The sequence below is a fragment of the Trichosurus vulpecula genome, chromosome 3 (assembly GCF_011100635.1).
Source record: "Trichosurus vulpecula isolate mTriVul1 chromosome 3, mTriVul1.pri, whole genome shotgun sequence".
Lineage (NCBI taxonomy): Eukaryota > Metazoa > Chordata > Mammalia > Diprotodontia > Phalangeridae > Trichosurus > Trichosurus vulpecula.
The window spans coordinates 100,876,502-100,896,964 of record NC_050575.1 but is presented as its reverse complement, the minus strand read 5'-3'; the positions used below and the strand labels follow the sequence as shown (position 1 = coordinate 100,896,964).

Sequence of the window (20,463 nt, the reverse complement as noted above, 5' to 3'; positions counted from 1 at the left end):
TCAGTACTCATCAGAGCTGGGACACGAGCTCAGGGCATATTGGCTCCAAGGCCGTCTCTCTATCCACTGTGCTACGATAACATTACACAACCAAACAAGTCAGTGCCAATGTGCTTTGCACCATGCAGTGTTGCAGGTACAAGTACAAAGAATCAAACAGCCCCTTCTGGTGGGGAGGCAACAGGTACATACATAATGAGGCTTTAATAGATGCTTGTGGAGTAATTAACCGGTTAACGTATGCCTATATGTAGAACACATAACTCGCGCTCATCAGGGTGCAGGGGCCGTCTGGGAGGCTTTCACGGGGGAGAGGGCACTTGGAGCCCGGCCTGGCTGGAACAGAAATGTCCCTGGGCCCGGTATCAGGAGGCCTGAGTCCCCGCTCTGTTCATGATTTAACTGGATAACCCTGAGGTCTACAGTCTCCGAAGGCCTCAATCTATGGGTTCAAAGCGATGATCCCTAAATCTCCGCCGAACTTTTATCTCCACGTTTTCCCTCCCCGACCCCTGGGCCGAGATCCCGGAGAAGCGCCCTTTGACAGCACCACGTGGCTGAGGATGCAAGTACAAAGGGTTTGGGAAGGGCGCGCGACAAGCGCCCCCTCCAGGTCTGCGGAGAATCTTCATCTCGGCCCACAAGGCCTACAAGCCGGGACGAAAAAGCTGCGCCGTGAGAATAGATGATTCCTCTTCGCTTTCCGTCGTTCAGGGCTTGCCGCGGCCAAGGACTTCTGGGAGTCGTAGTTTCTTGCCCGAGGTACCCCCTCATCTGTCACTGCGCCCACCTTGGCGGGAAGAACTACAGCGTAGGGCGCATGCTCCATGCGGAGCCCCGCACCGCCCAGCGTCGACCCCGCCCTGCTCCTCGCGCCCGCCTGCTCTCCCGCCCCCGCTAACATGGCGGCTCCTCTGGCCCTGGTGCTGGTGGCGGCCGTCACTGTGCGGGCTCTCCTCTTTCGCTCCAGCCTAGCCGACTTCATCTCCGAGAGGGTGGAGGTGGTGTCCCCACTCAACGCCTGGAAACGAGGTGAGTCTGCAGGACTGCTCCGCCTCCGGACGCCCGGGACCCGGCCCCGCCTCCGCTCTGGCCCCTCCTCGGCGGGCGCCGTGAGGCGGGGGCTGGGGAAGGGAGACCGGAGAGGCGTGCTCCGGGTCTCGGGGGCCCTGCTTCCTCCTCCCCTACGGGGCCGGGGGTTGGGGGTGGCCCGAGCTTGGGCGGGACCATCGAAGGGCGGGATGCGGAGAACCTCGCGCCTCTACCTCTGGGGTCTCAGGGCCGCAGGGCCATTGAATGTAGAGGGTGTCGTCCGTAAGACCCGGGGCAGGCTTTTAGGCTAGCCCCTCCTCCCATCCCCTTAGGAGCCTAGCCTAGGAAGGCTACCCGTGGTGACTGTGGCCCTGAGCCCCGGGGGTGTGCGTGTGTGTGTGTAACCTGCTCCTCTCCCCTACCTCCCAGTCAAGGAAGAGGGCGTGGCCACCGAGGGAGGGGGCGTGTCTTGTGGCAGTGCTCCACCCCCAGTGCTTGGGTCTTGATGAGTCACCTCCCCCAGCCAGGGACCCCTAGGCAAGGGACCCCTGGGCCAGAGCGGAGGGTGATGAGTAAGTCTCCGCTTTCTTCTTGAACCGCTGTGGTTATTGAGCTCCGAGGCTCTGGAAGAACGGGCTAGTTTGAAATAATGCCCAATACCACCCTCCTTAGGGGGTGGTTACTTGTGTTCTTTCCTCCATTCGTTCAATTAAGCTCCCGTCGCAAAGAATCACTGTGCCGGGGACCCTTGAGGAGATTCTGGGCGTGGCTGTAGGCTAGGCAGTTCTTAGAGCTTCAGTTTCTTCATCTGTAAGAGTAAAGTAGATGATCGTTAGGATTTCATTTAACTCTGAATCCTTTGATCTTAAAATTGGGAGGGGGCCAGTGGAGTTGTATGTTTCAAGAACAGAACTCACACCTGTGTGGAAATCCATGAAGAATGGTAGACATTTTTAAGATAAAAGAAGAGAAACAGAAGTGTCGTTGTGGGAATATACTGCAGACCAACTGGCCTGGAGTTCCTGATACGTATCTCAAAATTCAATTAAATGCAGAAATATTTCCTATGCATCAATAAATGTGGATTGACTGATAAGACTTGGAGTTAGGAAAAAGTTCATGTTCAACCTCTGCCCCTTGCTATGTCATTTAACTTCTGTATCTCAGGCAAATCCCTATGGCATATATACTTATGAATGAAAAATTAAGTGCTTATTATGCGTCAGACACTATGTTAAGTACTAGAACTACAAATTTAAAAAAGGCAGTCCCTGTTCCCAAAGAGTTTTTCTTTTCCTAGAAGGAAAACAACACCGAGACTAGATAAAGTAGTTATTGGGAAAACTCACCCATCATGAAATCTGCCATTCTTAACTTAACACTAAATGCAAAATAACTAATTTTTTAAAATTAAATTTTATTTTTTCAATCAAAAATAACTTGCCCTTCTCCCTCCTCCCAATTGATAATGAAAGCCAAACAAAACTCTTGTTATAAACATGTATATAATCAAGCAAAACAAATTTCCTCATTGGCCATATTTATATAAAAAATATAAATATATATGTAATACATATGCACACATATCTCTCATTCTGTACTCTGAGTCATTCATCTTTTATCAGGAGGTGGGTAGCATATTTCATCAGTAGTCATCTGAAGTCTTGGCTAGTCATTATGTTGTTCAGATTTCCTAAGTCTTTCAAAGTTTGTCATTATAATATTATAGTCACTATATAAATTATTCTCCTTGTTCTGTTCATTTCACTCTGCATTAATTTATCTAAGTCTCCCTAGGTTTTTGTCACATTTGTTTACCATAAGTTGTTTAGCCATTCCCTGTTTGATAGGCACCCCTCCAGACTCTACCTCAAAAAAAAATCTATAAATATTTTTGTACGTCTTTAGACTTTGTTTTGCTTAGGACTACTCTCTCCCTTAATATAGTCTCCCTCAAATTCCCCTTTCTCCCTTTTCCCCTTTTGGTCCTAGTTCCCTGTTTGAATGAAATGTGTTTCTGTACCCCACTTTGTGTGTGTATTCTTCCTTTGATCAGTTCAGATGAGAGTTGGGTTGAAGTTTCACCTGCTTCCTCCATCCCTTCCTTGTTTGTATATTTTTGTGCACCCCCTTATAGCAGTGGCTCATGTGATTCTTATTGTGGGACTTGGAAGCTCTAGGTTTTGGCTAAACTGTTCCTTGGAGTTTTCATTTTGGAATTTCTTTCAGGAGGTGACTGGTGGATTCTATTTCCACTTAACCCTCTGGTTCTAAGAGATCTGGGGAGTTTGTTTAAAAGTTGAAATATGTCTTCTTGTTGTTCAGTTGTTTCAGTTGTGTCTGACTCTTTGTGACTCCGTTTAGAGTTTTCTTGGTAAAGATACTGGAGTGGTTTGCCATTTCCTTCTCCAGGTCATTTTACAGATGAGGAAACTGAGGTAAACAGGGTTAAGTGACTTGCCCAGGGTCACACAACTGGTAAGTGTTTGAAGCTGGATTTGAACTGATATCTTACCCCAGGTACCACCTAGCTCCCCTATCTAGGCTCTTTTAATTTTTATCATTGCTTTCAGTCAATCAGTGATTCTTTAAACTTTTTTCTCGTTGATCTGTTTTCCATGTCAGTTGATTTTTCTGTGAGATGTCATACAATTTCTTCTATTTTTCAGCCTTGTGATTTTTAATATTTCTTATTGTCTTATATTTCTTTACTGTTTAATATTGTCTCATGGAGTGTCGGCGGCCGGACGGGATGTGCCCCACTTTGGCACCCCGTACTCCCCGACTACCGCCTATCACTCACCCTGCCCTCGGGTCTTCGGACGTCTCCGGCTCCTCTCGGGGGATGCGAGAGGAGAATCACCAGGCAGAACGCCGGAGTCAACACACACACAGCTTTATTGCATGGCGTACCAGAAATCTCACACAAATCCCACTGACCCTCTCTGGGGAGCGCCTTATATTGGGTGTTTCGGGTTGGCTCCTCCCCAGTTCCTCCCCGAGGGTGGAGCTCCTCCAGTAAGAGCCGCCCCGGTACTGACGTGGTGGAAGCCACACGGGCAGGCACTGCCGCGTCAGCAGGTCCAGACTCCCTGGCGTCTCACTAGCCTCTCGGGGGCCCAGGCCCAGAGCGCCCCTAACAATGGAGTTATTGGCTTTATTTAGTACATTCTGATTTTCAGAAAGTTTGTTGATTTGTCAAGATTTTATGCCTCTTGTGCTAAGCTATTAATTCCCTTTCCATTTCTTTCTTCCATAGCTCTCATTTCTTTTCATTTATCCCTTTTTTTTTTTTTTTTTTTTTTTACAGTTCAGGAAACTCAGGTAAACATATGTTTAAGTGACTTTCCCAGGGTCACACTTCTGGTAACTATCAGAGGCTGTGCCTTCACCTGCTTGGTACTTACTCTCATGTCTTTTCCAATTTTTTTTCCTCTAGCACTTTTATTTTATTTATAAAAATGCTTTTTAACTCTTTTCTTAAACTGTTGCTTCATTTTTTTTTTCAAGAACTGTAGTTGAATTTATGCTCAACTTGGGTTTGTATTTGAGGCTTTGCTTGTAGATGTTTTGGATGGTAGATAATAGTGGATATAATGCTGGGCCTGGAATCAGGAAGACCTGAGTTCAGATCTAATTTCGGACACTTATCATGTCTCTTCTTTTGGGCCAAGCTTAGTTTTTTATAATTTCCCAATTTCAGCTTCAGTTATTTTGCAGTAGTTGTTCTTTTGATTTATATTGATGTTATCCTGTATATTGTTTTCCTGGCTCTGCTTACTTTGTATCTGTTCACGTAAATTTTTTCATACTTCTTTGTATTCATCATGTTTGTTTCTTCTTACTGCACAGTAATGTTCTGTTACATTCCTGTGCCATAATTTGTTTAATCATTTCCTAGTTGATCATCTACTTTGTTTCCTTTTCTTTGTTAAGTACAAAAAATGCTGCTGAAATATTTTGTTTTACATGGAGCCTTTCTTTTGTCAACAACTGCCTTGGGAGCATATATCTGGTAGTGGATTCTCTGGGTTAAAAAGTATAGTTAATTTTGATTCATAAGGAGAAACTGGTTGGTGAAGTGGGTACGGTAATCTTGGCAGAAAGTGTCATTTGTACTTGGAAAGCCTGGATTTAGGTAATGAATTCACTGGTTTGTGGTAAAGCAGATTTTTTAAAATAAAGGTAAAAAGTAAGTTGGAGGATATGGCCAGAGAAGGAAATTGACTCAAGAGGGATAGATAAGAGGCCAACATAGTTGAGAATAATACAGATTATGTAGAAAGGAGAAGAGAAGGGTCTAATGTAGTTGTTGGAGAATTTTCAGATGACTTTAGATTTAAGAAGACAATATACAAAAGATGGAAGCAGAGGCATATAACCAAGGACAAATAAAAAATTGGGGCGTGGGTTTCTAAAAATAATTTGGTTTTATGTTTATTGATGGCTTTTAAAAAACATTGCTGTTACTTTCCAGTAATCCCCCCACCTTGTAGAACTTAGACCTTTAGCAAAGAGGTATAGTTAAAACAAAACAGTGTTTTGGTCATGTCTGACAAATTATGCCTTTTTCTGCAGCCATAATCTACCACCTCACTGCTGAAGAGAAGATATGTTTCACTATCAGTACTCTGAATTCAAGATTGGTCACTGTGCTGATGAGAGTTCTGTGATCAATGTTTTGCTTTACATCATTATGGTCCTTGAGTAAATTGTATTCTTGGCTCCACTTAAGTCACTTAATTCATGCATATCTGACCAAATTTCTCTGAACTCTTCATATGTTTCCTTTGTTTTTTGATGCAGTAATATTGTGTTACTCTAATATACCACAATATGTTCCACTATTCGCAAATTAATTCAGATCTACTTTGTTTCCAGTTTTTCTAAATAACAAAAAGTGCTGTTATAAATATTTTTTATGTGGGAACTTTCCTGCTGTCTTTTTTTTTTTTAAGCCTCTCCTATCTCCTTTTCCCCACCCTAAAAAAGAAAAGAAAAACAAAGTCCTTATAACAAATATACGTAGTTAAGCCAAATTCCTGAATCAGTCATGGCCAAAATATGTCTCATTCCGCACCTGAATGTATCACCTCTCTGTTAGGAGTTGGTTAGCATGCTTCCTATTTTCTACTGTTTTGACTTCCTTGGGAATATATGCCGGTTACTGGTTTCATGAGGTCAAAGAATATCATTTTAATAACTTTTCTTGGGTAGTTCCAAATTGATTTCCAGAATAGTTTGGCCAATCCTTAATTCTATCAACTCACCCTTCTAGCATTTACCATTTTTGTCTTTTGTTATCTTTGCTGATCTGAGGAGCCTGAGGTGAAAATGCAGTGGCTTTAGTTTGTATTTCTCTTATTAGTATTTTGGAGCATTCTTTCATATGGCTGCTGATAGTTTTAGTTTCTTTTTTTTAAGAATTTATTTATTTAATTTATTTAATATATTTAGTTTTCAGCATTGATTTTCAAAAGAGTTTGGATTACAAATTTTCTGTCCATTTCTACCCTCCCCCCCACTCCAAGATGGCGTATATTCTGGTTGCCTTGTTCCCCAGTCAGCCCTCTCTTCTGTCACCCCACTCCCCTCCCATCCCCTTTTCCCTTCCTTTCTTGTAGGGCAAGATAAATTTCTATGCCCCATTGCTTGTGTATCTTATTTCCTAGTTGCATGCAAAAACTTTTTTTTTTTTTGTTTTTGAACATCTGTTTTTAAAACTTTGAGTTCCAAATTCTCTTCCCTCTTCCCTCCCCACCCACCCTCCCTAAGAAGGCAAGCAATTCAACCTTGGCCACATGTGTATCATTATGTAAAACCCTTCTACAATACTCATGTTGTGAAAGACTAACTATATTTCCCTCTCTCCTATCCTGTCCCCTTTTATTGAATTTTCTCCCTTGACCCTGTCCCTTTTCGAAACTGTTTGTTTTTGATCACCTCCTCCCCCCATCTGCCCTCCCCTCTATCGTCCCCCCTTTTTTATCTCCTTCCTCCTTCTTTCCTGTGGGGTAACATACCCAACTGAGTGTGTATGGTATTCCCTCCTCAGGTCAAATCCAATGAGAGCAAGATTCACTCATTCCCCCCTCACCTGCCTTCTCTTCTCTTCCTACAGAACTGCTTTTTCTTGCCACTTTTATGCGAGATAATCCACCCCATTCTATCTCCCCCTATTTCCCTCTCTCAATATACCCCTCTCTCATCCCTTAATTTGATTTTGTTTTTTTAGATATCATCCCTTCATATTGAACTCACCCTGGGCTCTCCGTCTCTCTCTTTCTCTCTCTCTATATATACACACACACACACATATATATATATATATATATATATATATATATATATACACACACACACACACATATACACATATATATACACATATATAAACATACTCATATATATGTATGCATATTCCCTTCAGCTACCCTAATACTGAGGTCTCATGAATCATGTACATCATATTTCCATGTATGAATGTAAACAAAACAGTTCAACTTTGGTAAGTCCGTTGTGATTTCTCTTTCTTGTTTACCTTTTCATGCTTCTCTTGATTCTTGTGTTTGAAAGTCAGATTTTCTATTCAGCTCTGGTCTTTTCACTGAGAAAGCTTGGAAGTCCTGTATTTCATTGAAAATCCATATTTTGCCTTGGAGCATGATATTCAATTTTGCTGGGTAGGTGATTCTTGGTTTTAATCCTAGCTCCATTGACCTCCGGAATATCATATTCCAAGCCCTTTGATCCCTTAATGTAGAAGCTGCTAGATCTTGTGTTATTCTGATTGTGTTTCCACAATACTCAAAGTGTTTCTTTCTGGCTGCTTTCAGTATTTTCTCCTTGATCTGGGAACTCTGGAATTTGGCTATAGTATTCCTAGGAGTTTTCTTTTTGGGATGTTTTTTGAGGAGGCGATCTGTGGATTCTTTCAATTTCTATTTTACCCTATGACTCTAGAATATCAGGGCAGTTCTCCTTGATAATTCCTTGAAAGATGATATCTAGGCTGTTTTTTTGATCATGGCTTTCAGGTATTATTATCTCTCCTGGATCTATTTTCCAGGTCAGTGGTTTTTCCAATGAGATAGTTTACATTGTCTTCCACTTTTTCATTCCTTTGGTTCTGTTTTATAATATCTTGATTTCTCATAAAGTCACTAGCTTCCACTTGCTCCAATCTAATTTTTAAGGTAGTATTTTCTTCAGTGGTCTTTTGGACCTCCTTTTCCATTTGGCTAATTCTGCCTTTCAAGGCATTCTTCTCCTCACTGGCTTTTTGGAGCTCTTTTGCCATTTGAGTTAGTCTATTTTTTTTTTGTTAGTCTATTTTTTAAGGTGCTGTTTTCTTCAGTATTTTTTTCAGCATTTTTCGGGTCTTCTTTAGCAAGTCAATGACACTTGTTTTTCATGGTTTTCTTGCATTATTCTCATTTCTCGTCCTAATTTTTCCTCTACTTCTCTAACTTGCTTTTCCAAATCCTTTTTGAGCTCTTCCATGGCCTGAGACCAGTTCATGTTTTTCTTGGAGGCTTTTGATGTAGGCTCTTTGACTTTGTTGACTTCTTCTGTCTGTATGTTTTGGTCTTTTTTGTCACCAAAGAAAGATTTCAAAGTCTGAGACTGAATCTGGGTGCGTTTTTGCTGCCTGGCCATGTTCCCAGCCAACTTACTTGATCCTTGCGTTTTTCAGCAGGGTATGACTGCTTGTACAGTAAAGAGTACTTTGTTCCAAGCTTGAGGGGATGCGCTGTTGTTTTCAGAGCTCTTTCTATACAGCCAGCTCTGCCACACCAGTGCTACTCCTCCCCCAAGAACCACCAACCTGGACCTGACTCAGATCTTAAGCAGACTCTGCACTCCTGCTCTGATCCACCACTTATTTCCTCTCACCAGGTGGGCCTGGGGCTAGAAGCAACTGCAGCTGTAGTTCTGTAGCTGCACCACCCCCACAGCCCCTGGGGCAGTGGCCAAACGGCAAACTCCTTCTTTCACTCTGTCCCAGCAGCTTTTCCCACTAACCTTCTCTGTTGTCTTTGGTGTTTGTGGGTTGGGAAGTCTGGTAACTGCCACAGCTCACTGATTCAGGACACTAAGGCCTGTTGCTCCTGGCTCCTGGTCTGGTTGGTCCTGGCACTCCCCTCCGCTCCCAGCTCGGTGGGTGATAGACGTCACCCAGTGACCATCCAGGCTGTCCTGGCCTGGAGCCCTGCTTCCCTCTGCTATTTTGTGGGTTCTGCAGTTCTAGAATTTGTTCAGAGCCATTTTTATAGGTTTTTGGAGGGACCTGGTGGGGAGCTCACGCAAGTCCCTGCTTTCCAGCTGCCATCTTGGTGCTACCATCTTGGCTCTGCCCCCCTGTTTTAGTTTCTTTTTAAAAACCACAAAAGATAGGGTGCTGAATATGTTAGGACTTGCTAAATATGCTAAAGGTAATAAAAAGTTTATTTGGTGTGTGTAGGTATAACATACATTTTTACTGATATCTTTTTTTTAATGTCACTAGAATTTTTCCCAGTATCCCTTCTTTCTCCTAGAGAGTCATCCCATACTGTCTTTAAAGGGAAAAAAAAAAGCAGAGGAAAAAAAATCAGTAAAACCAATGAAAACATAGAAGGAGTCAGAAAATATATGCTGTGTTCCATACCCATGGACATTCTACCTCTACAAAAGAGTCCAATGGGGACATCTTTTCATATATCTCCTTTGGAGCTTGTTTGTAATTTTGCAACATTTCTTTTGGATTGTTATGTTGTTATCCTTTCCAGTTACATTGTTGTCATCACTGTGTATATTGTTTTCTTGGCTCTGCTTAGTACACTTTGCATTGTATCATGTAAGACATGATTCTCCACATTCATCGTATTTATTGTTTCTTTTAGCACAGTAATGTTCTATTACATTCATTTGCCACAGTTTATTTAGCCATTGCCAAAATGATAGGTATTGACTTATTTCCAGTTCTTTGCTATTACAAAAAATGTTGCTATAAATATTTTTGTATATATAGTGACTTTCTTCATATCAGTGATTTCCTTGGAAAGCCCAGTAGTAGAATCTCAGGGTCAAGGGCATGGACATTTTAATTACTTTATTTTCATAATTCCAAATTGCTTTCCAAAGTGGTTGTACTGATTCACAGCTCCACCAACAATGCAGTGATGTGCCTATATTTCCACAGTGTTCCAAAGTTGACTATTCTCATCTGTTATCTTTGCTAATTTGCTGGGTGTGAGGTGAAAACTAAGAGTTGTTTTGATTTGCATTTTTCTTATTAGTGATTTGGAGCATTCTTTCTTATGGTTGTTAACAGTTTGCAGTTCTTTTGAGAACTGTTCATATTGTTTGACCAATTATCTCATGGAGAATGGCTTTTGATTTGTTAGTTATTTCAATATTTATATATCTTGGATAGAAGGCCCTTAGCTGAGAAATTTTATATGAAGATCCCCCCTTCCCATTTGTCCACTTCCCTTCTTACCCTAGTTATGCTAATTTTTTTTGGTCACATTATCAAGTTATTAATTTTATTTTTATTTAATATTTTATTTAATTTTATCTTTTGTAATTGTCTCTCCTTTATTTAAGATTACATCTTTTACCCATAGCCATGAAGAGTATGTAAGCTGCTTTATTTTATGATCTTAAATATTAAGGTCACATATCAGCAGAGAATTTATTGTGGGGGGGAAGTAGAATATGACATAAGGTATTGGCTTAAGCCCAATTTTTCCCAGACTACTTTATAGTTCTCCTAGCAGTTTTTTTCAGATATGGAGTTCCTTTCTATTTGTCCTACATTTTTATTGTATTTTCCTAGCAATTTATGTTTTTAGGTGAATGATGAAGCAAAAGGCAGGTACTTATATTAGTTGCCAGAACATATTATTAAGGTGCCCATTTATTTGTAGATGCTGCTTGTTACTGTTAAGGTAGAATAACAGGCAGAGCTTCCTGCATTATTTGCATCCGGGTAGGGTCACCACTCTGGTGGGTTCGGAAAGTCGATTTTTTCATTCATTTTGTAATGATCAGGTTCTAGGGGGACTGAATGATTTATATTCATGAGACAATCTAAAATGCCAATTTTGAAATTTATATGGAGAAATATAATTGCCAAGGGGAGTTTGAAGAAACAAGAGGAGGGACATATGTTTGGTGGTGACAAGAGAAGGATGTTTTTGTTATATCATTTGGTTACTGTGTTCTCTTGTCAGTAAGACAGAAGTGAAATTAAAATTGGAAGGTTTCATGGGGAGTGGACTCAGAGAAAAAGGAGCTGTAGGGGTATTAGTGGATGGTGTTACTTTTCGGATGTATATAAGGAGACCAGAATACTTGAATCAATCAACAATAAAGCTGTGATTTATTTATTTATTTTGGAGGGGGGAAGGCAGGGCAATTGGGGTTTAGTGACTTGTCCAAGGTCACATAGCTAGCAAGTGTGTCAAGTGTTTGAGGCCGGATTTAAACTCAGGTCCTCCTGACTCCAGGGCCGGTGCTCTACTCACTGTGCCACCTAGCTGCCCCACTGTGATTTATTCTATATAACACTTTGACTCTCATTTCAGTTCAACAAACATTAGGTGCTACCATGTGCAAGGTACTGTGTTAGGTACTGGGGATACAATGACAAGAATGAAAGTCTTTTTCTTCAAGGAACTTTTTTTGGTGTATGGTAAAATTTTCACAAGTAACTATGTACAAAATACACAAAAAATAATAAAAAGTAATTTCCAGAGCCAGAAAGAGCTATTAACTGGGAAGATCAGGAGAGGCCCATCTCCCTCTCCTCCCAGTAAGAGCTGGCATTGAAACAGTGCCAGTGCTTTGAAGGAAGTTAAGGATTCATTCCATGAAGTGGAGAGAAGGAGGATGAGCATTCTGTGTCTGGAGTGTGCAAAGTCAAGCAAGCTGATGGGGAGCAGCTAGGAATTCCAGTCTGACTGGGATGGAAAGGACAACAAGGCTCCATGTGGACCACTGCTTTTATGACAACAGTGTCATCATTTTAAAAATTATTTCCTAGCCATTCATTTCAGTTTCTTTGATGAGGATCAAGAGATAGCCTCATTTCTTTGATAAAGTTTGGGAAGCACCCTTGTGTGTCTTATCAGCAACAGAGTTAAACCATTACAAAGGGTAATTTAAAAAAAGTTTTGTTCCCAAGTTCTAAGGATGCCTTCATTTGGGGCACTTGTATTTCACTAATATACTGTCTGTAGTGCTATATGAAGCTTGCCTTTTAAATTTATAATCCAAGAGAGATAGCATTGATGTGTACATGAAAACAGTTTGGGCCTATGTGATAGATTAATGCAGAACTAGTTAGTGAAATAGAATTATAGGATCCTAGAGCTGGATGGGACCTAGATTTTACCTAGCCTAACTCCCTGATTAATGGATGAATCTCCTTAACATCACTTTTTACAAGTGGCTGTCCAGTCTTTGCTTGAATACCTCCAGTGATAGAAAGCCCCTTATTTTATAAGGCAGCACATTCAGTTTTTACAAGACTTTAGTGACTAATTGAACATTTATGTTGTCTTATCCTAGATCTGATGTCATGAAGAACAGTTGTAGGTGTGGCTAGTATGAGAAAGTCAGTGAAGATTTTACAGGTCTGTGAAAACAGGTACATCCCAGTATATTTTTTGAAACCTCTCTGTTAGGCAATTATGCTTAGTTATTTCCTTAGTGATCTCTACACAACCTATTGAAATATATGTGAGTTGGTTAAAAATATTTGTGCTTTTCAAAATAAACTTACTTCAGAGAAGTATAAAATAGTAGTGTTCTGTGCTTTCTTAGGTTCCTCTGGCCAAATAAGTTGCTCATTTTTTAGTTAAGTTTTTTCTTAATCATTTTAATATTTTATGGAGATAGTTTGTAGCATGTGACAGTCATTACTTGTGTGAACCAGGTATCAATGTATATTTTTAACATATCCAAAACCTGGATGGTATAGTTATTTAATATTGTGGAAAATGTATTGCAGGATGAGAGGTGCAAGAAAAAAAGAATGAGGTAAAGAAATGGAGTAATAAAATATCTTGGCTACAATATTGTTACATTCAAAACAAATGATAGAATCATAAAGTCTCAGAGCAGGAACAGTGGTTTTTGCTATAAATATTTTTGTACATGTAGGTCCTTTTTCTTTTTGTTTTTTTTATCTCTTTTGGGATACAGACCTAGTAGTGGTATTGCTATGTTAAAGGGTATGAATGGTTTTATAGCTCTTTGGGCATAGTTTCAAATTTCTCTACAGAATGGTTTAATCAGTTCACAACTCTGACAACAGTAGATTAATGTCTCATTTTTATGACATCCCCTCGAGCATTTGTCATTTACCTTAATCTAATCTAATAAGTATGAGGTAGTATCTCAGAATTGGTTTTTTTTTTTTTTTTTTTTTTTTGCTTTTTGGCAGGGCAGTTGGGGTTAAGTGACTTGCCCAAGGTCACACAGCTAGTACATGTGTCAAGTGTTTGAGGCCGGATTTGAACTCAGGTCCTCCTGACTCCATGGCCGGTGCTCTACTGACTGCGCCACCTAGCTGCCCGTCAGAATTGTTTTAACTTGGATTTTTCCAATCAATAGTAAGTTAGAACATTTTTTCATATGGCTATAGATAGCTTAAATTACTTCATCTGAAAACTGATTATATCTTTGATCATTTATCAATTGGAGAATGGCTCTTATATTTATAAATTTGACACAGTTCTCTGTATGTTAGAGAAATGAGGCTTTTATCAGAGAAATTTGCTTCAAATTTTTTTTCATGGTTACTATTGATAACTGTATATCCCTCCATCCTATTCCCCCACCCCTGTTTATTCTATTCTCTTTGTCCTTTCACCCTGCCCCTCCTCAAAAGTGTTTTGCTTCTGATTATCCTTTCTCCCACTCTGCCCTCCCTTCTATCACCCCTCTCCCCTTCTCTTATCCCCTTCCCATTTTATTTTCCTGTAGGCATTCTTCTCCTCACTGGATTTTTAGACCTCTTGTGCCATTTGGTCTAGTTTTTGGTTTTTTTTTTTTTTTTGAGGGGGGGAGGCAAGGCAATTGGGGTTAAGTGACTTGCCCGAGGTTACACAGCTAGTAAGTGTCAGGTGTCTGAGGCTGGATTTGAATTCAGGTCCTCCTCACTCTAGGGCCAGTGTTCTACTCACTGCACCACCTAGCCACCCTTAGTTTATTTTTTATAATATCTTGATTTCTCATGAAGTCACTAGCTTCCACTTGGTCCAATATAATTTTTAAGGTAGTATTTTCTTCAGTGGTCTTTTGGACCTCCTTTTCCATTTGGCTAATTCTGCCTTTCAAGGTATTTTTCTTCTCATTGGCTTTTTGGACCTCTTTTGCCATTTGAGTTAGTCTTTTTTAAGGTGTTGTTTTCTTCAGTATTTTTTTCAGTATTTTTTTGGGTCTCCTTTAGCAATTCATTGACTTGTTTTTCATAGTTTTCTTCCATCATTCTCATTTCTCGTCCTAATTTTTCCTCTACTTCTCTAACTTGCTTTTCCAAATCCTTTTTGAGCTCTTCCATGGCCTGAGACCAGTTCATGTTTTTCTTGGAGGCTTTTGATGTAGGCTCTTTGACTTTGTTGACTTCTTCTGGCTGTATGTTTTGGTCTTCTTTGTCACCAAAGAAAGATTCCAAAGTCTGAGACTGAATCTGGGTGCGTTTTTGCTGCCTGGCCATGTTCCCAGCCAACTTACTTGACCCTTGAGTTTTTTAGCAGGGTATGACTGCTTGTAGAGTAAAGAGTACTATGTTCCAAGCTTGGGGGGATGCGCTGTTGATTTCAGAGCTATTACAGCCAGCTCTGCCACACCAGCACTCCTCCTTCCCCAAGAACCCCCAACCTGGACTGGACTTAGATCTTCAGCAGGCTCTGCACTGCAGCTCTGATCCACTACTTAATTCCTCCCACCAGGTGGGCCTGGGGCTGGAAGCAACTGCAGCTGTAGTTCTGTAGCTGCACCACCTCCACAGCCCCTGGGGCAGTGGCCAAACGGCAAACTCCTTCTTTCACTCTGTCCCAGCAGCTTTTCCCACTAACCTTCTCTGTTGTCTTTGGTGTTTGTGGGTTGAGAAGTCTGGTAACTGGTGTAGATCACTGATTCAGGCCTCTAGGGCACACTCTGCCCGGCTCCTGGTCTGGTTGGTTTGTGCTGCCCATGCTGGGCTCTGCTCCACTCTGCTCCACTCCCAGCTCCGTGCGGGATAGACCTTACCCAGAGACCATCCAGGCTGTCCTGGGCTAGAGCCCTGCTTCCCTTTGCTATTTTGTGGATTCTGCAGTTCTTCTCTGTTGTCTTTGGTGTTTGTGGGTTGCGAAATCTGGCAACTGCCACAGCTCACTGATTCAGGGTGCTAGGGCCCGCTCTGGGCCTTCTCTGTTGTCTTTGGTGTTTGTGGGTTGCGAAATCTGGCAACTGCCACAGCTCACTGATTCAGGGTGCTAGGGCCTGCCCCGCCTGGCTTCTGGTCTGGTTGGTCCGTGCGGCCCATGCTGGGCTCTGCTCTGCTCTGCTCCACTCCCAATCTGTGTGTGAAAGACCTCACCCAGCAACCATCTGGGATATCCTGGGCTGGAGCCCTGCTTCCCTCTGCTATTTTGTGGGTTCTGCAGCTCTAGAATTGGTTCAGAGCCATTTTTTTATAGGTTTTTGGAGGGACTTGGCGGGGAGCTCACGCCAGTCCCTGCTTTCCAGCCACCATCTTCCTTAGTTTATTTTTTTAAGGTGTTATTTTCTGTATTTCTTAGGGGTTTTAGCAAACTATTGACCTGTTTTTCATGATTTTCTTGCATCACTCTCATTTCTCTTCCCAATTTTTCCTCTGCTTCTCTTACTTGATTTTCAAAATCCTTTTTCAGCTCTTTCATGGCCTGAGATCAATTCGTATTCTTCTTGGAGGCTTTGGATATAGGAGCTTTGACTTTGTTGTCTTCTGGTTTTATATTTTGATCTTCTTTGTCACCAAAGTCAGTTTCTATAGTCTGAGTTTTTTTCTGTTTGCTCATTTCCCCAGCCAGTTACTTGAATTTTTAACTCTTCGTTAAGGCAGGGCTCTGCTTCCAGTGTGGAGGGCGACCTGTCCCAAGCTTCAGGGGTTTTATGCAGCTATTTTCAGAGATACTTCTAGGGATCTATAAGTTTTCAGTTCTTTCAAGGTGGTATGATCTGAGGAGAGGTGTTTACTCCTTTTCTGGCCTGTCCTCTGGTCTGTGAGTGACCTCAAGCACTCTTTTCTGCCCTGTAACTGTGAGGAGGATTCCCTCTTCACTGCTGCCACAAGCTCTGCTGTGCTAGTGCTCCTCCTCGCCTTGGACTTGTCCTGCCACCCAGATCCAGATATGGGCAGTGCAACAGAGTTTTGTCTCAGTGCCCGCAAAGAGATCCCTGTAACCTCCTTTTGGTCAGTTGTTTGATCCCCTTACCATCTGTGGGCTGAGAGCTCTGGAAGCAACTGCCACCGCTTCTGATTCAGTCACTCCCAAGGCCTGCTCCTGGTTGGCTGGGACCGGGGCTGGACCGTGCTCCTCTCCTACCCGGGTCTGACGGACCTTCCCCACTGACCTTCTAAGTTGTCCTTGGTGTTTGTGGGCTGAGAGGTCTGGAAACCGCCATAGCTGCCGGTGATTCAGTGCCCCAGAGCCTGCTCTGAGTTTGCTGGGACCTGATCTGTGCTGGTGCAGCCCTGCTAGACTGTGCCCCTCTCTCAGCCTGGTGCAACAGACCTTTCCTATTGACCTTCCTGGTTGTCTTTGGTTAGAAATTTGTTTCACTCTGTCTTTTGTGGATTCTGCTGCTCTAAAATTTGTTTAGAGTCATTTTTTACAGGTATTTGGAGGCGTTTGGGGGAGAGCTCAGGCAGTCGTGCTTTTATTCTGCCATCTTGGCTCCACTCCCCTAGGAACAGTGGTTTTTAACCTGGAGTTGGTGAACTTAAAAACTTTATTTCAATACAATTAATTTTCTTTGTAATCCTATATGTTTTATTTTATGCATTTAAAAACATTCTGGGAAGGGATTCATAGGCTTCATTAGACTGCCATGATTAAAAAAAAGAAAAGAGTTAAGAACTCCTGATCTAGACTAATCCCAACTTGAAGCATGAATGGCCTCAATGATACCCCCAACAAATGGACATCCAGTCTCTCCTTAAACTCCTGTAGTGGCAGAAATTTGCTGTAGTGACAGAAAGTTTGCTCTCTCATAGGGCAGCCCATTCTATTATTGGGCAGCTATATCTTAACAATCAGAAATGTTCAATAGTATAAAACTAAAATCTTCCTCCCTGAAACTTTCACCCAGTGGTTATAGTTCTTCCCCCTGGAGCTCAGTAGAATCACAGAACTGGAAGTACATCAGAGGCTTATAATAGAATCACCCCGTACCTGATTCTGTAACATCCTTCAAAAGTAATTATCCAGTTTTCTGTTAAGGACCCCAGATAAGTGGTAAACTGCTACCTTCTGAGGCAGCCTATTCTGTTTTTAGACAATTTGTGGCACAAAACTGCCTCGCTATAACTTCATACATGTTCCTAGTTTTGCTAACTGGTGCCAAGCAGAACAGGTCTAATCCTTCTACATGATAGCTCTTCAGATACTTCAAGGCAGCTCTATTTATCCTTCTTAGTTTAACCTTCTGTCCTCTACCATCTTGGTAGTCCTTTTCTAGATGTGCTCCAGCTTTATGTCCTTAAATTGTGGTAAATAGAAATAAACAGACTGCTTCAGATTTAGTCTGACCAGGGTGGAGGACAGTGGGACTGTCCTAATGAGCTTTTTCTATTTTAGTGTTGTATTGCTACTATATTCTCTTTCACCTGTGTCTCACAAGAAGAGGTGGCCTGTCTTCTTACCAAGACAATGTACGTGGACAAGTCATTCTATTTCATGCTGTCTTCTCAGCAGATTGTACGCTCTGTCATCTCCACTTGAACTTATTTTCAGTATCTTTTATCTACTTCCCTACTGCCTACGAACATACCCATGTGTGCCCCATCCTTAAAAAACTCACTTGATCCGTTCATTCCCACTAGCTATCCTCCCCTATCCTCCCTTTTGCAGTTAAATTTGAGAAATCTGTCATTCAAACAAAACCACTGTCTCCAAAGTTACTAACAATCTATTAATTGCAAAATCTAATGGCCTTCTCTTACTCCGAATCCTTCTTGACCACTCTTAAGCCTTTGATACTGTTGATTACTCTCTTTATCCTCTTCTCTAGGTTTCAGGACATCACTCTTGATTCTCTTCCAACTTATCTGACTTTTCCTTCTATCCTTTGCTTTGTCTTCATCCATGTCACGCTTGCTAACTGCGGGTATCCCACAGGTTTGGTCCTGGCCCTCTTCTCTTATCTCTCTATACTATTTCACTTGATACCATCAGTTCTCATGGATTCCATTATTATTTCTATGCTGATGATTCTCAAATCTACTTGTCCATCCCTAACTTCTCTGTTGATGTCCAGTCTCACATCTCCAGTTGCCTATTGGACATCTCAGTTTATGTTCTATAGAAATCTTGAACTCATCATTGTCCAAATCTGAACTCTGAACTGATTGTCTTTCCCCCTAAACCCTTCCTCCTCTTGTCCAGGGTATGACCCAGTTATCTAGGCTTCCAACCTAAATGTCATCCTTGACTCCTCAATCTCATTCTCTATATCTTATACGTGGTCAAGGCCAATTGATTTCACTTTGTAACAAATCTTGTAACCCCCTTTTCCCCTTTGACACTGCCACTGCCTTGTGCAGACCTTATCACTTCATGCCTTTTGATTTTTGCAATAGCCTCCCTGCCTCAAGTTACCCTGCTCTTCAGTCCATTCTGTCATCAGCTGTCAAAGAGATCTTCCCTAAGTGTAGGCCTGACCCTGTCACTCTCCCCCTGTCCCCACCTCAATAAATCCAGCCTGACTGCTTATCATTTCCAAGATCAAATATAAAATCTTTGGCATTCAAAGCCCTTTATAACCTCCCCACCTCCTACATCTTTCCAGTCTCCTTATACTTCATTCTCACCTATATACTCTACATGCCAATGACATTGGCCTCCTTGCAATTCCTCAAACAAGACATTTTGTTTCTTAACTCTGGGCATTTTTGTTGGTTGTCTCCTAGGACTGGAATGCTTTTCTTCCTCATATTTCCTTCTTGGTTTTCTTCAAGTACCAGCTAAAATTCCACCTTCTATAGGAAGCCTTTCTTTATATTCCTTAATCTTAGTGCCTTCCTCTGATGTTTATTTCCAATTTATCCTGTACATGTTGTTTGTATGTACAAAAAAGCTGTATCCTCTGTATCTTATTTGTACGTATTTATTTTCTTGTTGTCTTTCCCATTTGAGAGCTCCTTGAGGGCAGAGATTCTCTTTTGCCTTTCTATGTATCCCCAGGGCTTAGCCTAGTTCGTGGCACTTAGTAAGTGCTTAATAAATGTTTATTGACTGGTTGACTGACTGTTGACTAATGATTGCTCTACAGGAATTGTTGGTTAGCCCAAGCCTCTCTCATGAAGAGAAGTTAAGTCTTTGAAACCAGATGAAAGACTTTATGTTTATCCGGAATAAATGCCATTTCATTAGATTTGATCCAAATGTAGCCTTTTCAGATCCTTTTGGATGCTGAATCTGCTATCCACGATGTTAGCTCCCTCTCAGTTTTGGGTCATCCACAAATATAACAGGCCTACCATCTATAATTTCATCATGATCATTGATAAAAATATAAAATAGCATAAGGTACAGGATAGAATCTTGGGGCATTCAACTAGAAACTTTTCATAGTCTGAAATAGACTCCTTAATGACAAGTCTTGAGGATTCAACAAATTGTGAATTAACTTTATGATCATATAGCTTATATTGATTTATTTTGTTCATAGGTATAACATTAAAGACTATGAAATGTTTGGTTTGAAATCTATAGTATTAAGCTTTGCTCTACCAATCTAGTAATACATCAGAAAAAAGGAAATGAGGTTAGTTTGACATGACCTTTTAAAATTTTTTTTAGTCTTATTTTTGTTAACTGTCTTTATAATACTTTTTCTTTCTGATTGCATCCTTTCCATCTCTCCACCTAGAGAGTCATTCTTTGTAACAGGTTAAAAAAGAATGAGAAAAAAGGCAATTCAGCAAAATTAATAAATACATTGACCGTATCTGACAGTTTATACAACATTCCACATCCATTGACTCTCACCTGTGCGGTGAAGGAGAGGTAAAGCACATCTACTCAACATTTTCTCTAGGGCCAAGCTTGGTCAATATAATTATGCAACATTGAATTGAATTTTTTTTCATTTACACTGTTGTAGTTATTGTGTATATTGCCTTCCTGTTCTGCTTATTTCACTCTGTATCATCAGTCCATTTAAGTCTTCTCATGCTTTGAATTCTTC

General features: G+C 41.2%; 1 protein-coding gene across 1 annotated transcript in view; it reads left to right on the top strand.

Moving 5' to 3' along the window:
- Positions 1-884: 884 nt before the first annotated feature.
- PIGU (phosphatidylinositol glycan anchor biosynthesis class U) overlaps positions 885-20,463 on the top strand; it is a 134,899-nt gene continuing 115,320 nt past the window's right edge. The window contains exon 1 of the mRNA XM_036750449.1: positions 885-1,032. Within this exon, the coding sequence (XP_036606344.1) occupies positions 903-1,032 (130 nt within the window). The 5' untranslated portion in view covers positions 885-902. The remainder of the gene's footprint in view (positions 1,033-20,463) is intronic.